The sequence below is a fragment of the Oryzias latipes genome, chromosome 12, assembly GCF_053564925.1.
Source record: "Oryzias latipes strain Hd-rR chromosome 12, Olatipes_Hd-rR_3.1".
Classification (NCBI taxonomy): Eukaryota; Metazoa; Chordata; class Actinopteri; order Beloniformes; family Adrianichthyidae; genus Oryzias; species Oryzias latipes.
In genome coordinates this window covers 15,353,055-15,373,540 of record NC_136248.1, presented here as the reverse complement: position 1 = coordinate 15,373,540, position 20,486 = coordinate 15,353,055, and the positions used below count along the sequence as shown (strand labels likewise).

Below are 20,486 nucleotides of genomic sequence, written 5' to 3'. Positions count from 1 at the left end.
GAAAAGGCCTTTCCTGGGTCAGGTGTTTGAGGCTTCGTGTCTGATGTTTTTGCAGCTTTTGTAGTCCTGCTTTGAAACCTGAGATGTTCCTCAGACACTTCCACATGTGAAAACGAACAAATGTGCCTGTCCTTCTGCAAAGCATGCGAGGAGCCTTAGAAAGGCGCTAACTGTGAAATCCATGATTAAAAGTGCATCAACTGGATGGGAAAGTGTCAAAGACCCACTCCAATAAAATCTATCTTTTTGGTGTTTTTAACATCTTCTTGTGGCGTTTTACTCATGATGAAGGACATTTGTTAAAAAATGAAGCTTAGAATTGCATTTATGAGTATTTCTTTATTCAATTCACTGTGAATCAGGTGCAGACGGACAAATGCCGTTTGAAAAACTGATAATTTTTTAAGTAGAAAATATACAGGGGCTCCCTGCTCTGCTCCATTCTGATGCATCCACTTGTAGACAAATAGATCCAGGTACGTCTTTGTTTTCCCCCTTTGAGCTGGCTCCAAAATGTACGCTTGGATAGCTCCAATATCGGTCACCATTTTTTGTTGCACTACTAATGTTAGGTTTGGGTTGTGAGGGGCTGGAAGCTAGTGGGGGAGCACGTAAACAGATGGATGATGGGAAGGGGGAGAGGGCTATCTTACTCTGCACCGACAGTCCTATCCACAACTTCGAGGCAAATTTGTGTTGAACTCCTGCCGCTCTGCAGAAACTATGCCCTAGAGGAAGACACAGGTTTTTTTGATTTGGGCTAGAACTGGCAGAATCATAACTAAAAGATCACTGGGAACACTTTGAAATTAATTTGAAAATGTAAAAGATGGTCGGAGTGGGTCTTTATGAGAGAAGGGGAAGCTTCTCTCTAGACCAGTGTTTTTCAACCAGTGTGCCGCGGCACACTAGTGTGCCGTGGGAGATGGTCAAGTGTGCCGTGGGAAATTGCCCTCATTAACTGCTCTAACAACATTTTCCATCTCCAGGAGATCAGCTCTTTGTTCATCCAAACAGGCATTGAGAAAACACTGAGTAATTAGGAATATAAAAGATCTTAAAATTACTTTTTCTTTGTGTTTATTTAATTCTATTAAAGACATTTTGATAAGAATGACGGTATCGTGATTACCCTCCAGCTATAGCAGTTTGCGGAAAAATCCCGCCCCTTTAACTGTCTCCGCCAATCATTTTTGAAGGCTTAATCACATGTCATCAGTCTGACCAATCAGAAGTGCTTAAAGTCTTCACTTCCTTGTTCTTAATTCGTTACGTTTCACCCCCCCTGACCTAAAGAGTTCAGGTCCGCTGTCGCTGTCGGTGTTATTCGTGAGAAACAAAGGTGTCTCCCTGAAGAATGCATTTGTACTTACTCACATTTCAGCACAAAACCTAACAACTATCATGAAATCCGGGTCTTTGACCGGGTCGCTTTTGAAAAATAGCTCGATATGTAAAGTGAACTTACAGGCGCAACTTCATCTTGGAATAATGACCATTCTCCACTCATTACTTGTGCAGTTTTAGGAACCACTTAAAGTGTTTTTCTTGTAAGCTCCCAGTCATTTTGGGGTTATTTTCTTTCCCTTGTCTGATATGAATCTTGCAAAAATGTAATGTGGAGTTTTAATACAGCATCTTCCTTCGTCTTGGAGTGATAGAAAAACTTTCCACCCACTGGGGGCTTAATAACAATGTGTTCTTTCAGCATCCTCTTCCTATAAATCACCCAATTTCACAATCCAATTCAATACCAACCTTGTGTGTATTTTTTTTTTTCCGTCTATGAAGGTTCATCCTATTTCTTCAATGGGAAGGAGTACTGGCAGGTGCCGGGCAGCGACATGGAGGTGGAGGCTGGTTCCCCCCGCCTGATCGCAAAGGACTGGCTGTTCTGCACGGAGATGCAGGCGGACTCTCCGGACACAGAGGCCAAAAGCACCGAGACCAGGGTCAACGTGCACCGCCACCCCGACCACGCAGAGAATGGGTTCGAGGTGTGCTCCTGCACCTCCGACACCGCCTCGCCTGTAGGTGTCCACCCACCCCCGTGCCCCATGTGGCTACTACCCCCTTTCTGGACGCTCTTGGCTCTCCGCTCTGAGCTGCTATGATACTAAAGCATGGGACTGCGTTTTCCTGCTGGGTTTTAACAGAGACTTTTCCGGGGTCACCCAGCCAAATCAAACTGGAAGGAGTTCTTCATATATTATTGATTTTTCCTTTGTAATTTATTTCACACGGTCATTTCAAGCGCCTGCAGCGTAGCTCTTACATTCTGTAACCATTAGCAGGCATTTCTCCACTGACAGCAGCTACACCAGTGCTGGGCTGTGCAAATGAAGCTTCACAAAACCACCACTGACTCATATCTGACTTTACCAATGGTCTCCCATTGACTAGAGGGCTGACTGAATGGGAATGTTCCCACAAACTGAGTACAGAAACATTTGGACACTGACAGGTCCAATCATGTTGGATGAGGGAATGTTCATTGCAATATCTGATTCATTGGAAGATTTTTCAAACAAACAATTTACAAATTATATCATTCTTATTATTAAGTTTTGGAAATAATGTCCAAAGAATGTGGACTTCTGGAGGACTTGACCTTCAGCTGTCTTGGCATGAGTCTTTCTGATGATCCGCTGAAAAGCAGCTTGACTGGGTTAAGATCAAACTCTCTCAGTCTTGAGCCAACTTGGCTGCAGTTTCTCAAATCACCACTAGAGGCCGTTTCCAACAAGGCCGGTTTTTTCATTAACTTCAATGATTAGACATAAAATGTTTTTACAATTTTTTCATATTTATTGAGTAATATTCCATAGGTAATTTGAAATTCTTTTTTAAATCAGATGATTTGATTTTATTAGTCTTCAAATATGACCCTTTCATAAGGAAATGTTTTTTCATTGGCAGAAGAGTGAACTAAACAAAAGTCTCCCTTCACTTTGTCCAACCCAGTGGCTCATTTTTGGAAGGTGGGTGGAGTCAATTCTAGTTTATGTACCCCTGATGCAATTTAGGCTTCTTTTTCAACATTCAAAATCCAATAGATGGTATCAGAGGGGATCAGTCCAGTGTATTTAAATCATTGGATTGTTGGTCCTTTTGATCCTGAAATTGACTTGCAACCTATTAGATGCTTTTGCTCAACAGTGGCTGTGATAGGCTCCAGCAACCCTATGACCCCCCCCCCCCCCCCCCCCCCATAGGAACCAAGCAGTACAATGATGCATTTAACACAAGCCTGTTGTTCAAATGAATTACAAGTCCCTCCGTTACAAAAGTGTCTTATTTGGTTTCACGTTTTTTGTTGTTACTTCTGTTCTTGACAGGAGACTGCACATCCTCAGCTATTGCTGGCTGTGCTCTAACAAGTGCCATTTCTTGTTTGTCTTGCCTAAATTTTAAAAAGAAATGAAAGGTTGTTCTTCGTTTACCTCACATCCAAAGATGGAGATCAGCTTACATCTTTATTGAACATGAACAGTAGGCTGCTTTGAAAGGCCTGCACTGTTAGTGTCTGAATGTTTCTGGATCTGCATGTTCACATGGAGCTCCCCAGGGGTTGTTTTTATGTTTGCAGAATAAATGAATGGCAGCTTAGTAAAACAAAAAGAATAACACAGAAAATGTGTAAAGCGTTTCTGTAAGGCAAAAACAACAACATCCATTTTTGAAATATGGCTTCTTGTTGAGGAGAACATCCTTATTTTAATTCAAGACAAAGAAGCAAGGCTACTGCCTTCAGTATTTTTTTCTAGTTTTGCTAAATGTTTTATTTTTCCTTTTTCTTATACAGCTTTAGGCTACAAGGTGAAAAGCATTTCCCCCAAAGTGTCAAAACTACTGCTTAAAATAGAGACTGACGGGCAAAACTTCCCTTTAGCCTCCAAAGTGGCTCTTCTCTGCCAGCCTGACGCTACTTCCCAGCTTTAGAGAGACTGTACTGGGTATGAATCATGACCAAGGTCAGAGTTTAGGTCTGCCGGTCCATAAGGAAGAGACAGGACGGTAACTGAGCCGCATTTAGACTTGGAAGCACAGCAATCGATGACATCCTCTGTTATCACAGTTTGACAATTGAATGACACTCTGGCAGCTATCTGTGCCGACAGGTGAAGGCGCCCTGAGATGTCGAGCAGACAGATAGTTAGCTTTACGGATGAGTGGCGCCGTGGGATTCGGACTGGAGGGATGAATGGCGTGCTGCATGTCGGCGGTTGGGCGGGTGGCATTTAGTCCGGTTGAAGAAAAGAAGACATGCGACGGGCAAACGGGAAAATGTCCCTCTGAGACGAGTCGACGTTCCAATTCAAGCCTCCCGCCTCTGCTTGGGGCCATTATCTCTGCTTAAATTCTTTACCTGGATGAGGTCACCATCAAGGCTATATCTGAATTTAAGAGTAGAACTCTTTACCGATCAGATAAAGACGAGCTCCTAATCAAAATTCTGCCTGCTTGGCTTCGCTTCCAGACTGTGTTTAGTTTCAGATACACTTTTCGGCCCTCCTGTCGGAGCTTTTCTTTATATTTCTTCTCTAAACTTACTGCTCTTGAATAATCCTGTCTTCAGGATGTCCCCCCCCTTCCCCAGCCACTTCTACTTTATCTGAGTTCAGCTGATCTACTGAAAAAGAATCACCCAATCCTATAAGGAAGTCTCCCCCACTCTTTGTAAGGAGGGTTTATCTCCTTCATTTATGGTGGCTAACCCATTCATTACAGAATGGATTTTTTATTCTACCAAAGACACATTGAAAATGTGTTTTAATTAGCAAAAAATCAAAGTACTTCTCCGAAAAAAAATAGTATTTCTGGTCATCTTAAAGCTGCGTTCACACCAAATTGCGTGTCGAGGACGTCCAGTTTTAATGTTAAGTCAATGAACAGACGCGATCAGAGATCCTGTGAGGCGATTGCATCGGTCTGGATGCAGCACGTTTTGTGCGTTGAGGCTTTAAAAATCGGAACTTTGGCACAGACGATGGGCGAAGGGGAGGAGAATCTGATTGTATAATATCTGTCTTTTTTTATTGAGACAACAATAAAAAAGATGATACATTTTATTCTTGTTTTTATTTTTCCCCTCCTCAGACAATTACTGGACAGCAAGTCATCAAACTGGGTTACAGAGAGACGGGAGTAGCGCTGAAAAGCGACGGGATTCAGTCACTGAATGATCTCGTGAACCCAGACATGCAGTCGGGATTTTGTAGAACTCTTCAAAATAAGAAAGTCGGATCTCTCAGTGTTACCGCGTCCTCCATGCATCATAAACAAGATGCATGTAGCGATGGCAGTAGCTCCTCCCTCCCACGTCTGCAGCATCCGGTTTGTGTGTCAAGCAGCCAAATTGCTGCGCATGTTCGAAGAGCAAATCACATTCGGTGCGAACGCGGCTTAATGGAACAATCGTCCGACAAATTCCGTTTATATTTTCCTGCAGTCGTTCTGCCATTTATCTCGAAGAGAAGCCTAAAATGCATCTGTGGAACCTCAGACGGATGTCATTGCAGGAGGTGAGCTGCATCGTCAGACTCTTATCTTTCCTGTCTGAGATTTTGGTAAGCTTGTTCCAGAGCAGACGGGGAGAAAAAAAACTATCAGACTGAAGCCAAAAACCAATGTTGAGTCTGGCTGCAGCGTGTCGAAGGGCTTGAAAAGCGGGGAACGTCTGAATGTAAAGGCAGAGTTTTGAGGAAGAACAGAGCTGGACCTGAGCGCGCTGAATTCTGCAAAAAAATGTTTGAATCTCATTTATCGACAAATAATGTATTGATCTCCGCTGATGCATTCCCTAATATTACCTGATGTAGTATTGGTTTCCTGTATTTTATATATAAATCTAGATAGATAGTGAGTTTTTCTTGCTGTTGATGGCAGCCAACAGTAGTTGAAGCCCCTCTGGAAGGTGTTGATTGCAGAACTCAGGAGGCAACCATCAGATTTCTAACTGTTGCTCACATATTTACTTATCGGTTTCAATATAAACACAGAGATGTTTGGGTCCAGATGTTCCATGGTTTTTGCCAACCACAAGGACTGTGTATATTTCAAGCTGTGTTTTCTAATGTAAAATATTTTTGTAGAAAAAAAAAAAGAAATAAAAGAATCTGAATGAGATGTGGTGAATTGTGGTGTAATAAGGTGTTCAGATGCAACGAATAGCTACTGTCCTCGCTTCTCGTAGAAGATCTTTAAATTTCCACCTTTATTTGGGGGGAGAAAGGACCTCTGCTTGACTTTATTTTTGAGTACATAAAAAAAATGATTTAATGTTTTAGCCGTTAAGGTGATGCTTAACTGAGTGGAGCCCTGGATAATGGTGAATTAGAAGCATATGGGATATTTAGGGGTTCTATTGTATTTTTCAAAAACAGTTAAAAAAATGTATTTCATTTCAAACCAGTAATATTTTGTAGCTACTCGCTCAGGAAATGAAAAAAAATATATGTTTTTATCTTTTTTATAATCCAGTGTTTTTAGTTTATACAGTTTTAATAAAAAGCTAAACAAAATGAATTTAAAAAACATTTTACTTATCAGTGTCAAACTACCTTAGTGTGCCAAATTTGAATTTGAGAAAAACTGCTGCCATCTAGTGGACAGAACTATATGACAGGATTGTTATACAAAGGTTTGCATTTGTTCGGCCTCATAAATGGCGAACAGAAAGTGAATTTTCCTTTGATGAGTAATCAGATGTTTATGTGTTGTCAAAATGACTTTATTAGATTTTTACATAGTCAAGCTATTTAAGAAACTCAGATGATAATTTAGAAAACTAATAAAAATCCGTAGAACAAAATAAGTTAAATACATTGAACACAAATTGGTGTATAAATAAGTTATGGGGAAAAATACATAATAGGCACCAAAAATGTCTTTTTTTTCTCCATTAATGTTGATTTGAAGGAAACCACATCAAGTACTTTATTTATTTATCTGTTTATTTGCTTTATGAGTACATTCATACTCTATAGGAAAGTTTGGCAACTTAACATATAGGTTCAGCAAACTAATTCACTTAAATCCTATGTGTTACTGTCTGTCTTTAAAATGGGATCACTTTTGTTACTTGAATTTGTTGTTTGTCACACCTTGAATGCATCACTGAGCAGCTTTCCTGCCCTGCTGTGAAACACCTGAGTGGCATTGATAAACTGGTGTGACCACCAGCAGGGCATTTTGTCCCCCCAAGTAAGTCCAGGAGGTTAGACGTCCCCCGTGTGTCCAGATGGTAGAAAAGGGAACTTAGAACCAAGCTTTCAATTTTGTATTTTTTTTTAAAAAAAGCCAACATTTTCCCACATTTTGGGGACCCACTCCAATCATTCCTTGATTTATTTTCAAAGCACCCCCATTGGTCCTTTAATTATGATTACGTTGTTTTTTGCCAAAAAAAGAGCTGTCTCGTTTTCTAGGACACACTTTCTGCAGAGCGGCAGTAGTTTATTAGAAATGTGCCTCTGAGTTGTGAGTGGGACTGCTGGCACAGAGCAACCCCGCCCCCCATCACCTCCCTGTGGCTGAGAGCTCTCTATTTACACCATCTCCTGCTAGCTTACAGCCCACCAGTACAACATAAAATGGTGAGCGATATTGGAGCTATCCAGCTAAACAGTTTACTGCGAGTCTACACATGGATGCATCAGAAAAGCTTGTGGCCCCGCCCTGTGTATTTTCCACGCCACAAATAAACTTTATTCAAAACCCCTATTTTTCAGTCTGCTCCAGATTCAGAAATATTTGAATAAGGAAGTGCTCCGAAATGCAGTTTTCAGCTGAATTTTCTTGTCCTCGATCATCAGAAAAATGCTACCAGAACATTTTAAAAACAGTTTTCCTCAGATGTTGATTTGTTCTGTGGCTAATCCACATCTGAGGAACCGGCGTTTAATCTGACCTCATGAGCACATGTTCACACTTTCTGGAACTGCACAAATCTCTGAAATGTAACAAATGTTAATGTGTGTTTTCTCAACACGGTTGAGAGTTTGGACAAATTTGATGCGTCGTGAGTTCACGGGGAAAAACGTCATCTCTCAAGAGCTTTAAAGTTCTTTTTTTTTTTTTAAATGTTCAGTTTCTAGACACATTACCTGTTGGCTTCAGGGCTAATCTCTTATAATTCAATAAATGTAACACTTTAATTGTGTTTGAAGCACTATTTCTATCCTTTGCTTGTGTAAAAGCCTATCTGCTGTTAAAACCTTCACTTTTTAATTTTTTTTTTCATTTCTCAGCAGCTGTCATTCTTTTACCCCGAGCAGCCTTCCATTCCCTCAAGCTCACCATCATCCCCGCAGCAAGATGCCGTCATCACGGCGTGACAGCAGAGGTGGTGTTAATGAGGTGGAGCTCCGGTTTCCTCCACACACGCTGCTGGAAACTCCGGCCGGAGAGGATTTCAGTTCTGGTGGACTTTGATGATCTGAGATCCCACCAGGGTGTCACGTGATGATGAGTCGTACCAAACACTCCAGCACACATCGTCAAGTTTCCTTTCCGATTGGGCCAGAAACATCCTGATCAAAGCGGGATCGGATAAACTTCTAGTAACTTCTAAGACGCCGTTGGGCCTTTTAAAAACTTCTTTCATCGTTGAAAAGCTGTAAAAAAAAAGAAGGTTCGAATGTGATGGATGAGGCTTAAAATGAGGAGAGAAATGCAGGGAATACAGATGATCCAATGAGGCATCCCGACAAAAGCAAATTGTGCAACAAAATGAATCAAGAAATTGAAGAAAAAAAAAATTAACCTTTGTGTGGCTGCATTATCGGGAAGTCATTCATGGGAGGGCGTTCGAGGACAGGCTCTGCAGAGGGAGCGAACACGGTGAGAGCATCATTTGGCAGACGTGTCGGGCTGGTCTCTGGCAGCTCCCCTCCGTCACAGTCCACTAAAGGTCATATTAGATTCACCCCGCTCACGCCGGCCGGCCGGCAAGGTTCAAATCCAGCAGTCTGAGGTTTCAGCAGAGAGATCGCATCCCTCTCTGACGTGACAACGTGACAGTGACGGACACCAGAAACTTTAACGGAGTGTGTAAGGAAGCAGGAGCTGAGATCTTCTCCTGACCTTGTTGATCAAACAGAGATGAAACAGGCACTGGGTCAAAGGTGACCGATCGGACGAAAGCGCCACGTGAAGACAGTGGGTCAAATTAGGATCAACTTAAAGACCCACTCTGATGAAAACTGTGGTTTCAGTGTTTTTAACAAGTTTTTGTGGATTTTTTTTGATGATGGATGACATGTATAAAGAAAATCAAGCTTCAAATGGCTTTATCCAAAATCATTGTGAATCTGGAGCAGATGAAATATTGATATCTAAAAAAGATCTTATTTGTGACATCTTAAATACACTGGGCGGGGCCACAAGCTCCCTGCTCCACCCCATTCTGATGCATCCACTTATGGACAACTAGATCCATGTGCGTCTTCACTTTCCTGGCATCTGCCTCAATGTAGAAAAACTTGTATTTAACCTTAAAATGGGAAACCAGTAAGTGTTAGGGTTGCCCAGATCTGGGCGTTGATGTCTGGAGCCAGGTTCTCTTGATTTTTTAATGCTAGGTGGTGGGTGTGAGGCTGGGGGTCAGCTAGTGAGAAACAATGTAAACAGAGCACTCTCAAAAACGGGAGTGGGAATAAGGGCGGAGTTACTCCGTGGGCTTACTCCACAACTCATAGGCAAATTTCTACAAAAAACAATGTATAAAAACATTAAACTCAGAAGTATACATTAGAAATGTAAAGGAAATATTGAAAAAAAAAACTGAAAGTTCAAAACAGCAGCTCTCAAAACTAAACACTTTTTATTTGTTTACAGTTTCTGTTTTATATATTTTTTTAATTAATTTAAGTTACTAAATCTGATTTTTTTTCTGCTTTGCCTTTAAGGTTACAATCTCCATTTTGCAAATAAACATCCTGTTTTTTTCATTCCCTTTCAGCTGATCCTGATTTGACCCCATGACCTAAACCCTACAGTGCAACAGATGTCAAAATGTAAATGTTTAGATCTTTGCAGCAGGAAATGGTCACTCAGTGCTTCAAAACCACTTCCACTTGTGATCACAAGTGTCGTCCCCTGTGTGTAAATCCCAGTATTTGTGTTTAAAAACATGGAATTTTCCCCTTTCAGCTTAATTACCTGACATGACCTCCAGTCAGGGATCACAAGCTTGATGAGCAAACAGGCCTGCTCTGCTGTCAGAGTCCTGTACATCCATTCTGCTGCATAGGTAAGTCTGAGGGAGCAGTGACCTTCATGGAAAGAGCAGTCGCCACACCTCCTGCGCGAAAAGGGCGCCAGCCTGGGGTGGTTGATGCATTATGCACAGGGATGGCAGCTTGCTGTTTTACAGTGAGAATTACAAGCAGCTACCTGTTTAAGTTGAAGAGACTGTAAGTGCGGCAAGACGTCCTGCAGACCGATCGTTTCAAATTAAATGATGTGAAGGATTTGGTAAGAGTAGAGTTTGATGTTCTGGTTAATTAAAACAAACACATGGATTTGAGAAAATTCATCTATGTTTCTATTGTGTTTTCAACAAAAGTTTTACTTTGATATAATTTATATCTGTAAACAGGTAAGAAAATTAATCAAAGTATGGAGACATTAACCCTATATACCATTCATATCATATTTGATACCTGCATTTCTGAGACCCCAATTTCATTAGCATGACCCAAACTTGCCTTAAAAACACATTCATAACTTAGTCCATGTTTCCTGCCCTGTAGTTCATCATTATTCCTCTAGGGGCAGTAGAAGGGCTTTTCCTGCTCATTTCAAAATGGCTGCCTCCATACAATCTCAATGACACTTTTGGCAGAAAAAAGTTTAGCTAATTTTTAAAACTTTATGGGGAGAATAATTCCTCTATTTTTATCCTTTTTTTAATGACTACTTGTTGTATTAAAAGCAAGCAACACATTTTGATAATTAATTCTCTATAACAAAGTTCAAGCACCTTAAAAAATGTGTGGATCAAATGTGAGACAGTGGGTAAATAAGGTGCTTTTTGCTGAACAGTCAATATTTTTTGCATTTAACCAACATTGTTTTGAGCAAAACCTAACCAAATCACCCAACAGATCATAACTGATACTATAATTGATACTATCTATAGCTCATGCAAAAAAACAATTTGTGGATTTTATCAAAGGGTTTAAAAAACATCTTATTTCCAACCAAATTTGGATTTTTTTTTAATGTAAATCAGTTTACTTACATTTTTTTCTCTTTAATTAAATTAGCTTTTTACCGTTTACCATTTAATTTGTGAAAAGTAGTGTTACTATAGATTAATAGGATCAATAGTGTTTTGGATGAAAAACAGGTCTTGAAATATAGTAGTGATTTAAAATTGATTAATTTCACAAATTAACAAGCCACTGGCTTCAAAACAGCACAGCAATCATTTATGAATTTATAGTGGGTGGGAATAAATATAATTTTGTTTTCCTCCCCACTCTCCTTTTTTGAGCGGTTGTCAATATATAATATAAAACTAAAAATCTAGTTGATCAAAGCATAAATTTCTCATTTTTTTGGCTTTATTACTTAAGGGTAAATAAAGTCATTCCAGGAAAAGGGATATGGATTTGCACAAACTTGAGGTCCAAACTTTAGGATTTCTGTTTCTGCCCCGACAAAATAATTTCTCTAATTTCATTTATTGAGTCATATTTGTGGTTGAAAAATCACATGAAGTGAATGTTGTTGTCGCACTTTTTAAAATGTCAAACAAAAACTGTTGCTTGATTTTAACGCTGAAACTCCAACAAAAGGACTCGTGAGCATCTCTGTTACAAACATGTACAAACTAAATGATCGTCATCATTCTTTTTGCTCCTCTATCCTCATCGTTGACCGGCCGTCGTGTTTGTTTGGTCCGAACAGCTACTTGAATTGGGCCGGAAAAAGAGCCAATCAGTCATTCTGCAGCAGAGCTGCGAAAACCGTCAAAACCAGAGTGAACTCCTGCAGTGCTGTTTTGAGCAGAGCCCTCGGTCGGTTTAACTGTCCTCCACAGCCAGAGTGACTGACAACATCACTGCATGCATCCGACAGTAGTCTGCTATCAGTGGTGCATCTGTATGCAATGAGGCTGCCGATGACCTGACATACAGAGACTCCTTCGTTTTTCTCCTAAATCAAGTAAACCCGCCTATATATTTGATGTCAATTGGTTTTGGTTTGAAGTTACCAAACAGATTTAGACGTCAGTTTCAAACGAGCTTTGCCACAGAAAACTGGCACAGCCATGATTACACAGATTATTATGTTTTGTTTCTGGAGTTAAAATCCTACTAAATAAAGGTTTAGATCCCATAATGACTTATAATATTCTGTCCCTGCTTGTCCATTAGTGTTTGGATGAGTGGGACGCTGAGCCTGCATTTTTCCCAGTCATCTACTGCCCCCCTCTGGTAATTTCCTTTTCCAGAATGTCCTAAAATAACACATTATTATATTTCTGGAGCATCCTTTTTTGCTCCCCACAAAATCTAAGTTTTTAAACTAAAAGGGATATTTAAGAAAATGTAAAACCAAGCCCTTAGTATTGAGATTTTTTGCAGTATCTGGTACTTTAAGGACCACAGAAGTATGTTTGTTATTTATGCTATGTATTTTGTTTAATGGAACATGGAACATAAATTGTGAAAAAAAATGAAGCATAATTTAGATCTTTTTTATTCTATCAGTCCTGTTGTTGTATTGGGCATGTATGTTTGGGGCCCTTACCCTGCCATAGAGGCTCCTAATAAAGTAATGATCAGTGGTGATTTCATGTTGAGAATATTGTTTTGCTTCATTAAAATAAAAAATAAAAACAATACAACAAAATAAGAATTAACAGAAGGACACAGCTGACATTGTGGAATACACAAATTTCCATGTTTGTATTAAGTCTTGGCATCTTTTAGGTTATTTTTCCTCAAGAAAATGTTTCTTTTTAAGATCAGACAACTCATTAGGGGATTCCCTTGAGAGTAATAACCCAGGTCCACCATCACAGTAACCCTCCCCAGCCCTGCTTGTTGCTCTGCGAACAGCTCTGTGGGATCTTTGAAATATGTGTCCTGAATCTGCATGCAGGGGAATCAGTGGCGGTTCTACACTAATTTACTCCCTGGGCGAGTAACCCCACCAGCGCCCCCCCCCCCCCCCCCCCCCCCGCACACAAACAAAATTTGACAACATCCTGTTGTGTTCCCTATCTTCTATTTGGCCATTTTACCCAAAAAATACATGAATTTTCTAGACTCGTATTACAGGAGGGTCAAACTCAGTCACACAGGGGCCTAAGTTAAAAACACTTAAGGTTTTGGGCCGAAGAAGATAAACATTTACTGAACACACTAAAGCTAAACTTTTAAACCTTTTAAACTGAACATTTTGAACATAAATATGAATAAAAACAGGAACATTAATCCAGAATAACTCAAGTTAAACCTTAAATAACTTGTAATATTTTGTTCTCCATATAAATATATTCTGTCAAAATTATACAAATATGAACATGCTGCAGGACAAAGCAAAGAAAGCCTGGAAATATTAATAAGAAATTACAAATCAAATAATTCCATTTTTTTTGCTCTTTTATCATTTTTTAGAGCATTTTTTTTTAGAGCTGGACTCCTGCTTCATTTTTAGCAATAATTTCTTAATGTGTGACGTCCTGTGTGTGTCTTTGTGAAACATATCAGAGGGATTAGATCTAAAAAATAAAACTTATTGTGATTAATATGTTTAGGTCTTATAAAACATTAAAGACTAAATCTTAGAACTCATCAGTGGGATTACTCCAAAAATATTTGGCATTTCCCTAAATTTGTGCAACACCAACAGCAGAAATCCTCCAAAAAACCTCAATCCATATAAAATGGTCTGCGCTCACCCCCCTTCCCCTTCCCTCTCACACGCGGCTCCGTCTCTATGACGGGAGGCGCAGCTGCGGCCCAGAGTTGATTGTCAGATAGAAAAAGACTCCCAATCACCTGTTATTGTGATTCAGCCAGCCACCGGCGAGTTGCGCTCCCCTCTCGAGTTTTTTTTACTTATGTTCCAAAGACTACCGCAAAGAGGTGTGACCGCAAGCGTCTTGCAGCAGAGGGCGGTGGTCACGTGCGCATCGGGTCTGCTGTGTCGGAGCAAAGAATTGTGGGAAATAATCCCCATTGCCTGCTTTTGTCGAAATTGGGTTGAGCACGGATGTTTGTTCTGACTAATTCCTTTTCATGTGCCTGTTTTATGTTGTTTCACTCTGAGGTATTCTTTTTTTTTTTTTTTTTGCACCATAAGTGTGAAGAGCAAATAGGAGGAAGACATTTTTAAGAGTCTGATGTGTCAAATTAAGAGCATTAAGTGTCGGCTGCTGAAGCAACTTCAAATTAAAAGCTACAAGCTTCCTCTTTGAATATAGTGAGTAGCACATTATGTGTAACGCTTCAGGCACGGCAAATGCCGCCCCCTATGAAGTGCCGCCCTGGGCGACCGCCCACATCGCCCATATCAAAAACCGCCACTGAGGGGAATGAATGGAAGCTCAGGTTGTCCTCCACAGCTGCAGACCAGAAGCACCAACACTCCACCTGCTGGTCAACATGTCAGCTCTTTCCATGCAGGTGATGAGGAGTCCAACACACTGCTCACGGACTTTGTGGACAGATAAACCAGCTCCAGACTGGTGCACTTTCCAGCCACAAATACTCCTCAATAGTGGACTTCTATAGGAGGATCTTCTCCTGAGTCACAGCATTACAAAAACAGCAGAATGTAGAGCAGGTCCTCTTGAGGGGGGGAATGGAGTTCTCCTGTGGTGGCATCCACCTTGATGGTGTGCTCATCTCAGCAGCAGACAAACAGAGACAGAAGGGGCTGGTCAAAAAGGATCTGATCTGTCCATGGGAGCTCCTTCAGTGACAAGACAGATCCATCACTGCTGCTGCTGCTGCTGCTGCTGCTGCTGCTGCTGCTGTTGCAGGACCATCTCTTTTATTGGGCTGTGCTGTTTGAGGTTTCTCCACAAATAAAAATAGACCATCTGCTAAATGAAATGATTACTTCAACCTCTGCACATAGTTACAAATGTCGTCCAATTACTCCAGTTTAGCCATGGTTCTGGGTCATGCAGGATGTATTGCTGTTAACTGTTTCATTTCATCTAAAAAAAAAAGGATTGTCTTATTTGAAATAATAAATCAGCAAGCATAATGTTTGTTTCACTCCTTTGTTTTTTTTTGTGTCAGATCACTTCTTTGCCATACTTACATGAATTAGATAATTGAAAATAAGAACTTTTTAGTAAACATTTCATGAATAAGTTTAAAAAATGATTTCAAGATTTACTAAGTAGGAAATATAAATGAAAGCTGATCAGATATTGGTTTTTATGGAAGGCCAAAAATGTATTTTAGTTAGCATTTGAGCATTCGGATGACAATTTTGTTTCTGGTATTTTTAACATGTTCTTATGGCGTTTTTCTAATGTCATGTATAAAAAAAATAAAGCTTTAATGGCATTTTGGTGTATTTCTTTATTCAAATAGTTTGAAAAAGAGTGCAGTTGTAACGTAAAAAAATACGTTGGGTGGCCCACACACACGCTCCCTGCTCTTGTAGACGTCTAGATCCATGTACGTCTTGATTTTCCTCGTCTGAGATAGAATCTGGATCTAAACTGCACGGCTGGATAGCTCTGATATTGGTCGCCATTTTTGTTGCACTGTAATGTTAGGTTGGGGGTCTGAGGGGCTGTAAGCTAGTGGGAGAGCACGTAAACAGAGAACTCTCAGTCATGGGTGATGGGAAGGGGGGGGCGCCCACAACTCAGAGGGGAATTTCTAATGAAACTACTGCTGTTGTGCTCTATAAAACAACACAGGCTTTTGATTTTGAATAAAAACGTCATAATCCTAATTAAAAGACAACTGGAAATGCTTTTAAAATAGATCAAAGTGGGACTTTAAATGAATCTGTATTTAATTTTGAAACAAAAGTATGGAAACCTCACTCTAATTATAAAAGTTTTAAAATCTGATGGAAAAGGTACAAACACCAAGTATGTAAACACAGAATACATAATTTAAAAAAAAAGACTTGAAAAAGAAATTCAGACTGTGGAAATAAAATGCAACAATTGAATTTAGTTTGAAAATAAATGGTCAACAATATTTTAAAGTTTAAACCAAACAGCAGAATTTAAATTTTCCAAAAATTACACAATTTTTGTGACTTCCTGCATTTGTCGCTGAAAGGAAGCTGACCTTCAGCCATGTTTTTCTCTCCATATTATGTACAGCGAGAGTTCCCATGTTCTTTATTTGAGCCTCACTGTTTAGTCCACCCTCAGCTGTTGTCACTGCTGAGTGGGACTTGATTCGTTTTTGCAGTTGCTAAGCTACGAACTCAACAACTCAGCGCATTTGTGTTCATATCAAGATTTTTCCGGCACTCTTTCTGGACTCCCAACAGGCCCTCAGCCGCTCCTCCAGAGAAATATCAGCCTTATCACAGAAGAATATTAATGCATATCTTGGCCTCCAGTTGACAAGTCCTTTTATATAACCTGCTGTTGGGCTGCAACTTGTGACCAAAAGGCAAATCGGGAAGAGATAACAGGAAAATGGAGCAGCTTTGAGATCACAGACTCTCATTCATGTCAATTTCGTTGAAGAACGTGCCAGGTTACAATAGAAGAGAATTCATGTTTTTACTGTTGATAAACCCTGGATCACTTTCATGCGTGCAGATGATTTTCCTTCTCTGAACCAAATACTGCAGCTAACCTTTTTTTTGACACTTTCAAAATTTTGATTTTGTTTGAAGAAGTGGACAGTAAACCTTGTCAAATAAGCTAAACTGTCCAAATATTTTAACTGAATAAAACCAAACTTTTCTTCCAACATGCTATATTTGTTTATACATTTCCTGGATTGATTTTTTATCTTAAAGCCATTGGATATTTGGAGGCAAAAAAAAATCCTTTTTTTGTTGTTGATGTTAGTTGATGCAAAAATTTATCATTTTATTCATGAAAATTCCAAATGGAGTCAGTTCAAATCAGTATGTGAGAATGGAGTCAAGCAAAGCCAGCAGCTCTGAAAGTCTAGATCCTAAAGGTTCTAGAGAAATCATCACTTTCATTCTTAAATTTACAGGCAAAGGTGCCATAGTCTACTATAACATGATCAGGATGCTCAGCAAGAACCGTGGTGATGCAACTTTAGTCAATTCAGCCCATTTTGGGTCATCTGTTATTTTTATTGTATGTCAATACAATACGCATCAGTTCAACTTTCTAAAATATTATTTGCAGATGACAACAGTGTAATCTATTCCCATAAGGATTTAGATACTCTTAAAAAAGTTGTAAATGATGAACTGGACAAGATATCTAATTGGTTTAAAGCTAACAAATTGTCGCTCAATATAAAACTAAAAATAAAACACTTTATATTGTTTGGTCTAAAATCAAATGCCATGGAATTCTCTTTTAAAATACAAATTGATCCATTTAAGAATGTTAGCTGTGTTCGTTTCCTTGGTGTACTAGTGGATGAATCCTTGTCCTGGAAATTTCATGCTAGTTTTATTAGTACGGAAATTACCAAAATTGTGAGTATCCTAGATAAAACCCGTCATTTCATGAATACAAAGGTTGCAATTATGTTGTAGTATTCAATGATATACCCATATATTAGTTACTGTAATATTGATTGGGCTAGCACACACCAAACTAAACTTGAACCTATTCTGCGTCAACAAAAACGAGCTCTGACAGTACTATTTAATGTAGGACAGTGACATTCATCTCAACCTTTGTTTTGTCAGGCCAGTGTCCTGAGTGTTTATCAAGTTAACCAACTTCAAACTGGTCAGTTTGTTTTCAATTCTGATGGAAAACTTCTTCCTCGACATTTCACCAACATGTTCAATTTTAATAATGAATTTCATGAATACCCGACTCGGGGTGGCTTTCTCATCAGAGCACCTTTCTCTGGCATAACTCATTCACAGTTCAGTGTCTTATACAGAGGATGTAAAATTTGGAACATTCTTCCTTCCTCTTTCAAAGAATTTTCACAAACTCGGTTTAAAAAAGCCCCAGGGAGGTTTCTTCTTAATAATGGTACTTTTCCATATGCCATGTCTTTTTTAGTTTGATATAAGCATGTAAATGCATGAATTGAATATGTATTTAGTTTTTACTTTACGGTATTGTTTTTTTTTTGTTTGTTTTTTTTTTTAGCGTATAGACTTATTATGGGGGTTCCCGAATGTTAAGCCCCTTGTGGGTTTTTGGCAACCATCCATCACATCCAGCATTGTTGTATATTCTGTTTTTTTTTTTTTTTGATAAGTGATAAATGAAATAAATAAATTAAAAATTAAAAAAATTACAATTACTATTATTATTGTTGTTTTTGTTACTTTTGCTATTAATATTGTTGTTATTATTATTATTGTTGTTGCTGTAGTTGTTATTATTATTCAAAGTTTATTACTTTATGGTAGCTCGGAAAAACAAAAATCATAATAACCTTGAGATACTTCAGGGCGGCTCGGAAAAAATGAGCATCTAACGTCAAAGCCTGCAGCTGTAATTTTGTTGCGCATGCGCGCTGGCGTACGGAGAGGACAGCTTTGTTTGGTTAATCGGTGCTGCGACTTTGGACGAGTCGTCTGGCTGTCTCGACATGCAGGCATGTTTTTTTTGGGTAGTGTTAGAGCTTGTCGACTTTATTTAATAGTTAGTCGTCGTTTCTCCGTGTGAACGTGTCGGACGACAGAAGTCTGCACCTCCTGTATATAAACAAAACGCGGCGAGACGCTTTTTTAAGGTGGAACGAAAAAAAGAAAAGGGAGACTTTTTTCCCCCCCAAGTTAGAAAACTTCGTGTTAGCTGCTTCGTCAAATTATGGATCCAGCTTTCCCGTTTTCGTAGGAGTTTAACACTCCGAAAGGTGTTCGTGCGAACATGAGCGAAGGGGACAGTTTACTACTGGGAAGCCGGCCCATGGCAAGTGAAAGAGGGGGAGAACATCCCTGCAGCTGCCTCCGCTTCACAGAGGAGAAAGGAGCCGCTAACGAGGCTGACCTGAGCCCTCCTGGTCAGACTTCCAGGCTTTAGTTTAGGGAAAGCCTCCTTTCGACATGGAGACGGTGGGGAAATTCGAGTTCAGTCGGAAGGACCTGATAGGACATGGCGCATTTGCTGTCGTCTTCAAAGGCAGACATCGAGAGGTAACTTCCCCCTCTTTTTAAATATTTATATTCACATCTTCATGTATGACATGTTTTAATGCAATTTCCTTATTATTACAGGCGACTAGCGTTGATTAACCGTCCTGTGTATTTGTTGTCACTGTACGTCCTTAAGAGGCCTTTGCGAACATGCAGGATATTCCTACACAAAACGTCAAGTTGGCTCTTAAAATGTGTTTTAAACACACGCTATCAGCATTAAAGCTCATTCCAAATGCACGGTTTCCATTTCCTTTCTGTCTGCATTTTTCCCCTGCTGTCGTCTTGCACAGATGCTGCAGTTTGGTGTGACAAATTCAAATGTAGGCCATCAGACTCGTATTGTTTCCCCGCACAGAGGCCATTAATAAACATGTTGAAACATCTTCCAAAGGCCGGATTGAAACAAGCGTATAAAACATCAGAGGATGGGATTACAAGAGACTACGGATGTGCTGCTCTGTAATCCATTGAAGACACTCTTTACAGCCAAAAGTGTTGAGATGAATTGTGTTATTTTAGGCTACATCATTTGGGCTTGGTTTAAAATGATTATTTTTGATTTGTATGTAAAAGTAGCACAGAAATGACCATATTTGCGTTGATTGTTTTTTTGTTGTGGCAATGCTTCTTGTCAAGACAAAAAAAAAAAATCGTCGGTGTTTATTTCCCTTTTAAAACATTTGTAGGGAGCATGCATAAGTGGGTTACAACCATGACTGTATATGAGACCTGGACTGAGTGACCCCTCCCCCCCTCACGGTCCAAACAGGAAGTGCCCTCTGGCTCCAAGAAGCCAAAATCCCATCGACTTCTACTGCAAAGTAAACATTTATGAACTGTCCAATCAGACGATAATCCCGACAATCTGTTGGTCATTTATTACAGAATATCAGTGAAATTCGAGATGAAACTGAAATATTCTGGACTGAACGGAGGTCAAACTATGAAGGATTCTAGACAGTTGCTTACATTCTTTATGTAAAGCCTTAAGAGGGACTCAGTTTTACTTTAACTTGGGGAGAAAAACAAAACGAAACTGAATTAAATTGTAAAGAGAGAATTAAAAGCCTAAAAAATGGAGGACTTTATACCTCCTGCAAGGATTAACTCTGGATCTGAAGGGATTAAATAGTGAAATGTTGAATTTCAATCAACCTGGAATGTAGGAAGTATTTGTTTTGGGAAGTTTTTTGTATAAAAAACCCACGTACTTC

The 20,486-nt window shown here is 39.5% G+C and overlaps 2 protein-coding genes and 1 long non-coding RNA gene across 5 annotated transcripts in view; 2 read left to right on the top strand and 1 right to left on the bottom strand.

The window, feature by feature from the left end:
• The window catches only part of LOC101155447 (matrix metalloproteinase-17), a 135,163-nt gene extending 129,034 nt beyond the window's left edge, over positions 1-6,129 (top strand). For both annotated transcript variants that reach the window (XM_011481917.4, XM_078955749.1), the window contains one exon: positions 1,792-6,129. In XM_011481917.4, coding sequence (XP_011480219.1) covers positions 1,792-2,114 — 323 coding nt within the window. In that variant the 3' untranslated portion in view covers positions 2,115-6,129. The remainder of the gene's footprint in view (positions 1-1,791) is intronic.
• Positions 1-20,486, bottom strand: part of LOC144996352 (uncharacterized) — a 50,074-nt gene that overhangs the window by 25,161 nt on the left and 4,427 nt on the right. The window lies entirely within an intron of this gene.
• The window catches only part of ulk1b (unc-51 like autophagy activating kinase 1), a 29,283-nt gene continuing 27,429 nt past the window's right edge, over positions 18,633-20,486 (top strand). Inside the window, exon 1 of one of the 2 annotated variants that reach the window (XM_011481918.4) lies at positions 18,633-19,269. In XM_011481918.4, coding sequence (XP_011480220.1) covers positions 19,180-19,269 — 90 coding nt within the window. In that variant the 5' untranslated portion in view covers positions 18,633-19,179. The remainder of the gene's footprint in view (positions 19,270-20,486) is intronic. The other variant, XM_020707782.3, reaches the window with a different exon arrangement.